The sequence below is a fragment of the Ochotona curzoniae genome, unplaced genomic scaffold, assembly GCF_017591425.1.
Source record: "Ochotona curzoniae isolate NIBS_2020 unplaced genomic scaffold, NIBS_Ocur_1.0 scaffold_3208, whole genome shotgun sequence".
NCBI lineage: Eukaryota > Metazoa > Chordata > Mammalia > Lagomorpha > Ochotonidae > Ochotona > Ochotona curzoniae.
The window spans coordinates 40,673,003-40,683,138 of NW_024467106.1; the positions used below are offsets into that span (position 1 = coordinate 40,673,003).

Here is a 10,136-nt window from a genome sequence, read left to right on the forward strand (position 1 = left end):
CCAGTTTTTCAAAACATAATACAGATTTTTAAAAGGCTAAAAGTGATGATGCCATAAAAATATCTAACCTGCTATTTCCTTTTGCTTGCTATACTAGTTTATTCACTCTATATGAGGGAGTGTGGGGAGAGTGCAAGTTAGATTCTGGTCTCCCGCCCCCCCCCCCGCGCACCCTCCCCCATGACTCCGTCTCCACTGCCCCACGTGCTCACCGGCCTTCATAGCAAAGCCAGCCCTTCCACTCTTCTACCGGACTTTGCCCACGTGTGTGAACAAAACCCGCGCCCGACATCCGTTTTTTAGCCGTGTGGGGAGGGGCGGTGCGAGCAGGCGAGCTCTGCTTCTTAAGGGCGGAGGGGTTCGTGCCTCCTCGCTGCGGGCGGACCCCACGCGCCGAGAGAAGGGACACTTGGCCATGGCTGGGCAGAAATGGGTCCCTGGGTGAGGCGGGGGGTGGCTGTGAGGTCTTCGTGTTAAAAGAGGAAGCAAGGCTGAGCGTGTGGTGCCGAACGCCGTGCGCCGAGCGTGGCCGTTAGGAATCCCGCGCTGTTTGCTGAAGCGGTGGGAGGAGGAGGAGGGAGGGGTCGTGGACGCGGTGGGGGAGGGGAAGGCCGGCTCTCGGGGGCGCGCTTGGCACGGGAGTCGGCGGCGCACGGCGCACGGCGCATGGCGCACGGCGGGGGAGGGCGAGGGGACAGGTGATGGGGGCCCCCCAGGCGCCCTCCTCCCACCGCCCGCTTCCGGCCCCGGCTCGCGGAGCAGCCTCAGCCCCGGGCGACTCCACAGGCGGCACGTCCCTCCGTCCCTCCGTCCCTCCCGTGGTGTTCAGGGCCATTGGCTTCTCCTCGGGGACACGTGAACGGCGCCCCCTGCGATGGGAAGACGCCGCCCTCCGCGGGAGGAGTTAAGGACCGAGTCCGGGGGGCCTCTATCGTCAGCCCGACAGGAAGAAACGGGAGGAGCGGGCGGATCACCCGAGGGTGGGGCGGCTCCTGGCTGAGGAGGAGGAAGGGAGGCCGCGAGGGTCGAGCGGACGGGAGCAGATGGAGCGCTCTGCGGCCGACAGGCTGGCCACGGCCGCGGCTAGGGGCCGTGCGGAGGAGGTGCGGGCCCTGCTGCAGGCGGGGGTGCCGCCCAACGCACCGAACCGCCTAGGCCGCCGTCCGATCCAGGTGGGTGAGGCGAGAGAAGCGGGCGCCCCGAGGGTCTGGAGAGCGAGGTGGGCACGGCAGGTGGGGACCAGGCAGCGCCTCGAGGCTGGGGCAGAGGGATCGTTCGGTGCTGGACCGAGGAGTTGGCGCGTGCGGGTGGGATTCCAATGCTGCTGGGCGATCCCCGGGGGTCTCGAGGAGCCAGCGAGCAGGGAGTTAGGCACGTGCGTTACAGACCTCTAAAACGCTATGCAGATCTGGAAAGGGTAGCAGCTTTAGAAGATCGAACTCAATGTTTTATCAGATGTGAAAACTTAACGAGCGTTTGAGTAAAACGTGAGCTTCAAAACTATATACCTTTAAAACTGTTTGCTGGGATTTATTAGCCCCGAACTCAAGAGACCCTTGGATGATATTTTATCTTCTTTGTTGCTAAGGGGGGTTTCTGTGGAAATCTCTTGTCTAGTAGGTTTGTATTTAAAAACACACAAACACACACACACAATTCAAAGTATTCAAAAGTAACTGCGTAGTGTTTAGCTCTGACTGGGGAAAATATGTGCTTTGCAAGAGAGCTTGGGGAATGAAGACAAACATATGGAGAGAAGCGTTGGTGTGATCTCGCTCAGAAAATGTGCAGTGCCCCTTTGGAGGCATCTGCTGTTATTCTGGGCAGCTTTTCTTTTATCCGGTTTAAATTACTGGTTGAGAAGCGTCGTTTCTCTCCTCTTGCCCTCCGGCTTAGATCATGGGTAGGTGGTCGCTAGAGAATGTGGTAGTAATAATGTGTGCCTGCTTCATTATATAATGTCTGTAAAATTTTGCTAGCATTACAGAGACAATCAGGCTTTAGGATTTTAGAAGAGCTCTCATTTGATTAGGTACAAAAAGGAAAATAGAGTTAAGTGTTTTCAGATACTTTTTAATAGCAAAGAAAGAGAAAGAGGAAATAATTTTCATTTTAGAATCCTATCAACATTTGTGTTTAATAAGTCATTCCTGCCTAATTGATAGAAGAAATTTTAAATAACTAAATTCAGATTTTCTTTTTAAATATATTTAATCATCCTTCAAGTATTCATTTGATTCATTTTCTTTTTTGCTTTTAATTGCTAAGATTGGTTTAGCTATTTACAAGTGTGTCCCTTTTAAATTTTTTTATACCATAAAATGTTAGAAAAGCATTTAATAACAACTTCATGGCCAAAGTGAAGGTCTTCATAATATACACAGAACAATGTGTTGCACTAATTTTTCTTTGTTATAGTTGCTGTAATTTAATGTATTTATATTTCTTCTTGATCTTTTTGAAAACCAAATTAGTTTCACTTTCTTTAGGGCAGAATCCAACAAATATAGTATAATCTGGCTCCTAAATTTAGACAAATTTAGTAATTCGTGTTTCACATAATGTGACTAGAAATAACTTCTCTAAACATAGTATTGCAGAGTTAATATAAAACCAAATAATGATTACCCTAAAAAATTTGTCTTCATCCCCTTACCTCCATTCAACATCAACTTGGAAAGCTGCTAAGATCCTGCACATCATTTTAAAATTACTCTTTGAAATGGCTTCATTTCAAAGATGATTTAAGAATCAGAGGCAAGCATTTTCTGCTTAACCGACTCTCAAATCATAAGCTTAGAAGTGTTTTCCATTCTTCCCCAGTCCCCTATTGAACTCCAGTTGGAAGAGGTGAGTCCTCAAAATGGAGGACCACTGTGCAAAGGAACCAGCGCTACTGAGGAAAATGTTTGTGGATGGGCTGAGCTTTGAAACTACACAGGAGAGCTCAAGAGAACATTTTGAGAAATGGGGCGCACTCACAGATTTTAGAGAGACGCCTCCTCCAAATGAAACATTCTAGGAGCTTTGGTTTTGTGATTTACTCTTGTATTGATGGAGGGGGATGCAGCAATTCATGCCTGAACACAAGGCTGGTGGTGGGCGCAGAGTGGAATCACAGAGAGCTGTTTCCAGAGAGGATTTGTCAAGTCTTGTGTGTTATGTAAGTGAAAGAGATTCTTGCTGGTAGCACTAACAGAAGAATCTGAAGAATCTGAGAGATTACTTTGTGAAGTGTGGGAAGATTAAGACCAAACAAGTTATGAAACTTGGGGATGGAGGGGGAAAGAAAACCAAACTATTAATGGGCATTGTCGTGAAGTGAAAGTGGCCATGGTGACACCTTGGTGGGAGAGGACGCTGTGGTGGTAGAGACAAGGCAGCAGAGGAAGGTTAGAGAGAGATGATTTTGCAGGTGGTGGATGCAACTATGGTGGTGATCCTGGTTACGGTAGCAGAAGAAACTATGGTGAAAGTGGGTCAGGATATAGAAGCCAAGAAGGCAGACAGGTTGAAGGAGGAGGAAATGACAGCTACAACAAAGGAGAAAATATTGCAGGTGGTGGTGAAAATTATTTTGAAAAATCAGAGTGAACAACAGCAGTCACAGACCCATGAAAAGGGATAGTTTCGATGGAAGAAGCTGGGGTAGTTCCCAGGTGGTGGTTACAGATCTGGTGGTAGAAGTGATGAACAAGATAGGGTAAAGTTTGAAAAACAGCAGAAAATGATTACAGTTCTCAACAGAAGATAGAGCAGGCAAAAAGCTGTTCAAAAAGCTCCAAATTCCTTTGAGATATTCTTTGCAAATTTAGAATCTTCCACGGAAAGAATGATGATTCATAGGGAAGTTTTTGCAGCTTAAACAAGAAACCCTTTTTGTTCAGGATTGTCATAAAGTTGCCCCCCCCCCCAAAATGCAGCTATTGATTAATGTGATGTAGTGTTAATCCGATACACATTTCTGCTTTTCATTATTATTATTATTATTTTTTGAAATCTGTTGCTGTGTGCCAGCACGGGTGGCCTAGCAGCTCAAGTCCTCACCTAGAAAGCGCAGGGATCCCATATGCACACCGGTTCTAATCCTGGCCACCCCGCTTCCCATCCAGCTCACTGCTTGTGACCTGGGAAAGCAGTTGAGGACAGCCCAATGCCTTGGGACCCTGCACCCCTGTGGAAGACCTGGAGGAAGTTCCTTGCTCCTGGCTTCGGTGCAGCACCGAAGTGACCACTTGGGGAGTGAATCATCGGATGGAAGATCTTCCTCTCTGTCTCTCCTCCTCCTCTCTGTATAGCTGACTTTACAATAAAAATAAATAAATCCTAAAACAAACAAACAAACAAACAAAAAAAAGAAATTTGTTGCTACTTTGTCTTACTACAACTGACATATTGCCCTGTAAATTGTAGTGGTCCAGGAATAAGAAATTAGCAAGTTTTAGATCGTAAGTGTTTTCCTTTCCCATCTCTGTAATACATCATCCCAATCAGTGGCTAAAGCAAAGCCAAAATTACTTTTTGTTTGTTTGTTTGTTTACAGTCGTAGAGGTCAAGATGCTAAAATGGAGCCATGGGATTCCTTTGAGAAGCTCTAGGGGGATTTGTTTTTTGCCTTTTCCTCCTCTGGTGACCCTTGGCTCGCAGCTCCTGAGTCTTCTCTGTTCTCCATACCCGTGCTTACTTCTTTTGACTATGCCTTATAAAGGCTACCTGGAGTTTCATGGGATGCTCCTCAAAGATTCAGAATAACTGTCCTTCCTTTATGTAGCTCAGCTAGAGATAATGATAATGTGTTGTGCACTTTAAAACAAAAAGGCCTAAAATAAAGAATTTTTAGGGACATCTTTTGCAGAGCTTTATATCACTTAGTACAGACAAGTTTAGGACCAACTGTATGATAAGCTACATTTTATACCTGAAGGAAATGAATTTTAACACTCAAGGAAGATAAGTGAAAAAAAGGTAAAGTGATTGTTGGGTTTTAAAATTTTTCACAATTACCATGTCCTGGCTTGGATACCTAATGATGTACTACAACTTTTCATGCCTAATATAGTTCCATCTCAAAATGACAGGGAAAATATAGACAGTTGGAAGTGATAATAGTGTGTGTGTGTGTGTGTGTGTGTGTACACATATCTATTTTAAAATACATATATATTGAAAGAAAAAAACGAACACTTTCCCTCTCACTCTTTTTGTTTTGTTTGTCTCTGGTAACGTTCCACGTGAGACTAGAGCTCCGTAAAAGTTTGAAGAGAATACTTTGCAATTGAATGTGTACTCAAGATGAAATTGGGCAGGAGAACTGTAGAAGTTATGCATAGTGCCTTGCACTGTTGTCTGCCTAGGATGGGATACTTAACAAAGAAGATTTATTTCCTACTAGTGCTGCCCCCACCCTGTCCTTGACCGCTCTTCCCTCTCGCGCAGGTCATGATGATGGGCAACACCCGCGTGGCCGAGCTCCTGCTGCTCCACGGCGCCGAGCCCAACTACGCCGACCCGGTCACCCTCACCCGACCGGTGCACGACGCCGCCCGGGAGGGCTTCTTGGACACGCTGGTGGCGCTGCACCGGGCCGGGGCGCGGCTGGACGTGCGCGACGCGTGGGGCCGCCTGCCCGTGGACCTGGCTGAAGAGAAGGGCCACCTCGACGTCGCAGGGTACCTGCGCGCGGCCGCGGGGGACTCCGAAGGCGGTCTCCACGCCAGCGCTAGGGCCGCGGAAAGTCCCTGAGGTGAGGACGCGATCCAAGAATTTGAGCTCGAAGGTCGAAGCTTAGTGCCCTGGCGAAACAGGGTCCGGAGTCTGATGCTACAGCCCAATCCCAGTCGAAACTCCAGTCTTTTCTTGGCAAGGTCTATTAGGTCTGTTTGGAGAGGCAGCGAGGATTCTTTAGGCTTGTGAAAACCCATCCCGTACTCCGTAACGCCTCCTCCACCATCACTCAAATTAACACCCTCACCATAGCTACAGGCCAAACTGCGAAGCGTGTTTAGAGACCTCGGAGAATAAAGGTCCGGATCTTTCTCTGCCAAGCTAGTGAGCCCTATCTTCTCACCTGGCTTCAGGTTCCCCATCAGCATCGCCACAAAGTTGGACCAGCTCCACAACTTCCAAAACCAGTTGTGCCGGTGCGTTCCAGAGATGCGTCATTCGTCATTCCCGTCATTCCCGGCGGTCCCAGTTCTATTAATGAATACTAATCTGATCCTCGCTTTATGCGGCAGAGAATTGTAATTTTCCAGAACTCTGCCAAGGGGGTCTACAGTCTCTAAAATGGATTATGTCAAACTGCACACCCAACTTGTTGCACACCATGGGAGACATAGACGTTACCTCTCCCCCTTTCCACTTAAGCTTTCAACTTCTTGGAGAGATCAATGAAATAGAGAAATGGGTGTGTGGCCCTCCTTGCCTCGCGCACCTGAATCCACCCCCCATCCCGTACCCCAGCAGCCCTATTGCCCTCCCCCCACTTGTGTGTATACCCGAAGTGTGGAGCTTTCCGGGTATATTTTTTAAATTAAATATAAGAGGCTGTGTATGACCCTAATGTTAACCTTTAAAGTAATATATGACTTTAAAGATACTGAAATCCATGTTGGCTCAGAATTAGACGCTGGGCTCCCTGGGACTCAAGGAGTGGAGTGAAGGTAGAGTGGAGAATCTAGGTGTGGGCGGGCTTAGTGAAAGGCGCTGCGAAAGCGGAGTGCAGAACCCTACTGGCCTTAAGAAGTGAGTTCTACTTCAGTGGCCTTCCCTCTGTGTTCCAACCACAGCTTGCGTCCTGGACCCGAAGTAGAGCCAGGAGCCAATCATAGAAGCGTTGCCAGGCAGAGCTGAGATGTAGAGAGAATAGTTGTTCCAAGGCAAATCAATTAAGTGAGCAACCTTCAATAAACAAATCAAACATTCGCTCCCTCCTCTCTGTTTGTTTCTCTAAGCCCTCTTTTCCATGCACAACTAACAATCATTTCCCTAAGTGTGGGTGGGGGATTGCCTTCAAGACACCAATTTCGTGGACACCAAAATTCTCTGATGCTTTCAGCTACTACTTGCAGGCAAGCCACACTCATCCTCCTGTATCCTTTAAATCACCTCTAAATACAATTTAGGTGGCATAATGTTGCTTAGAGGAACATGTGAAGACAAGTCTGCACTTGTTCAGTACAGATAAAATCATCGTAGGTCCAATTATATTTTCCATCTAGGAATGGTTGGATCTGCAGATAGGCAGGTAGGGATATGGAAAAGGGGGGACATCTTTATTTAACGTGTGCTACGTGATCAGCTCCATTGTGAGTTGCTGGGATAAACAAGAGATAAAAATCAGAGTCCTGCCCTCATAGAGCTTACAGTCTGTAAAGCATACTTCCATAAATACTAAGAGTATATTCTTAGAGAGTGGGTGAGTGAAAACCAATGTGTTGGAGAAGTGCGAACAAGCAGATGGGCTGAAGAGTGGTCAGCCAGGGGTCGACATCAGGGCATAAGGACAGCCAATGATTACAGATGCCGATTGATCCAGTTCTGATTTCTGATGCAGCTTCCTTAATGGCTTGGGAAAACACCAGCAGACAAATGCTTGCACCCCCTCCACCCACATGGGAGACTGGTTTGAACCTTCCAGTTTTAGCAGGCAGGGATTTTGGCAATTTGAGGAATGAACCAGTGAATGAAAGAACTCTGCCTCTCACTCTGTAACACTTTAAAGTATATATATATATATACTTTATATAACTATATATATAACTATATATATACTTTATAACTATATATATAATTTTAAAAGGTGGAGAATAAGTTTTCTATGAAAACAAGTAGTCATGGAGGTAGGTGGAGTGATTCTGAAGTTTGTAGACTGTAGGAGATTATGGAGGGCTGCAGAGAACTGCAACGTATTTAGGAGGAGAATGGAGAGGAAGGCAGAGAAGTCAGGTCGTGGAGGGATCTTGTATGGCAAAGGAACAGCCATATTGCTCCAGAAATGACAGGAAGCCATTAGAGGAGTCAGAGGAAGGGAAACTGAAACCCGAGTTTCTCCTAGATCCAGCTTTCCAGATTTGGGGGCTCACTTTGCTTGTAGCTCTCTGGCTTACCCTGCACTGAGAACGGAACACGTGTGGAGACAGATGGGACAGCCTCAGCGCCCCTGCCGCCCCACCCAGCCCTGGCAGTGAGCCTGGACAGCCAGGGAAGAAGAAAAAGCCTTTGGTTCCTCCACACTGGCAGAGAACCAGGCGGGCGGAGGCACTTTGGCAGGCTTGGGAGTGCGGTGGCTGCTGACAGGGTTTAGGACTTATCGCAGGTGGGTCCTGTGCGTTGGACACAGGCAGACAAAAGCCACACATGTGTGCCCGTGTATCTGATGGTGTCTGGGTGGAAAGACCATAGGTCGTGGACTTCTGGTATCTAATGCTTTTCTTTCCTCCCTCTGCAGATGGTCACCACTCCAAAAAAAAAAATCACTGAGACCTGGCTACCCTGAGATGCGAAGTTGGAACACAGCTGCAACCATCCCCACCTCGCGCTGTTCTCCCCTGCTTTCTTAGTTCCAACTTAAAAAAAAAAAAAAATGAAATGCTTTTTTAAAAAAACCTCTATTTGCCTTCCCTTGCTTTGTCAATTCCCGTTTATACAATTCCATAAAGAACTTGTTTTAAAAAGAAAGCAACAGTGTTGTCTGTACCTGCTCTTTCCAGGGTTGGCGGATTCCAGCTTGACCACCCAGGCTTGGAGCACTTACCCACCTGTGTATACCTTCTGTTATGGAGTATCACAGCTGCCCAGTGCTCCTGACCTTACTCTTTATGAATTAGAAAAGCTTAAAAGGGGTTGTGGCTTTTCCTGGGTCCAACTGCGAGCAGTTGGTAGTTAACACTCAGATTAAGAAGACTATACTTTGCATTCATTTTCTTATTTATTCAATTAACTTGTAGTAAGCACCTATCATAATACTCTGTAAGAAGCGAAACAGGGAAGGCAGATAGCAAGTAATAATCATTCAAAACACATAACTAGAAATTTTTATTTCAATTGAAGGCAACTTGTCACATCATTAGTTTATATTCCTCTTAGAAAAACACTGCAATCAGAATATGACACACTGGGGACTGTTAAGAGGCAACAGAATGCCAAAGTTAGGTCTTATCATTGATGAAACGCAATTTAAATGATGACTGGAAATTCCAGGAAGAGGTCAGCTCGAACTCCCGAACTCCCGGTCATTACAGTGCCTCCATCCCCGGCCCTCGGAGGAAAGTTTGGGGCATTTGCCAGGGAGTTCCAAAGTCCAGGGCCAGGCCCATGACTTTGGAACTCCACTCTGTGGCCAGCTGGGGCCTCATGGAGGTGGATGCTTGACCCCAGCTCTGTATGTTGGGATCCACTGGCAGCAACTTAGTTGCTCTGAGAATTTACCAGTAATTCTCCTCCAAATTTGGCCAATTTGCCAGACTGGGGAAGCTGCCAGGATCTGACTGAAATTTCAGCTGTGGCTGGTTCCTGTCTATACTGCTTTATCCCAGGCTAGAATTTCAGTGTGCTACTAGTTCTGAGTCTCTACTGAAAAGAATTCCATATACCATGAAATTACCTATTCTAGGGCCCGGCGCGATGGCACAGTGGTTAAGGTCCTCGCCTTGCACACCCGGGATCCCATATGGGCGCCGGTTCTAATCCCGGCGGCCCCGCTTCCCTTCCAGCTCCCTGCCTGTGGCCTGGGAAAGCAGTCGAGGACGGCCCAAAGCTTTGGGACCCTGCACCCGCGTGGGAGACCCGGAAAAGGCTCCTGGCTTCGGATCGGCATAGCATCGGCGGTTGAGCTCACTTGGGGAGTGAAACATCGGACGGAAGATCTTCCTCTCTATCTCTCCTCTCTGTACATCCGCCTTTCCAATAAAAATAAAATAAATCTTAAAAAAAAAAAGCAATTACCTATTCTAAACTCTATGACTTAAGGGCATTTAGCACGTTCACAATGTCGTACAGCCAACACTCTCATCTAGTCCCCAAACATTTCATCGTCTCCAAAAGAGGCTCTATTCGCGGAATCCTGATAATTAACATATCTTTTCTCTGTGGATTTACCCGCACTAGACCAACCATATACATAAAATCACACAATT

The 10,136-nt window shown here is 47.1% G+C and overlaps 1 protein-coding gene across 1 annotated transcript; it reads left to right on the plus strand.

Annotated features, from left to right (window-relative positions):
* The first annotated feature begins 1,043 nt into the window (after positions 1 to 1,043).
* LOC121144792 (cyclin-dependent kinase inhibitor 2A-like) lies at positions 1,044 to 8,912 on the plus strand. Its single transcript, XM_040963320.1, has 3 exons — positions 1,044 to 1,172; positions 5,437 to 5,743; positions 8,450 to 8,912. The coding sequence occupies exons 1-2, from the start codon at positions 1,044 to 1,046 to the stop codon at positions 5,740 to 5,742; spliced, it is 435 nt and encodes a 144-aa protein (XP_040819254.1). The 3' UTR covers position 5,743; positions 8,450 to 8,912.
* The last annotated feature ends 1,224 nt before the right edge of the window (positions 8,913 to 10,136 follow it).

What these genes read in the sequence shown, in the direction of transcription:
- LOC121144792 (XM_040963320.1), top strand. Translation starts at nt 1,044, where the DNA reads ATGGAGCGCTCTGCGGCCGACAGGCTGGCCACGGCCGCGGCTAGGGGC. An exon ending in TAGGCCGCCGTCCGATCCAG is followed by an intron (nt 1,173 to 5,436) that starts GTGGGTGAGGCG and finishes CCTCTCGCGCAG; the next exon opens with GTCATGATGATGGGCAACAC.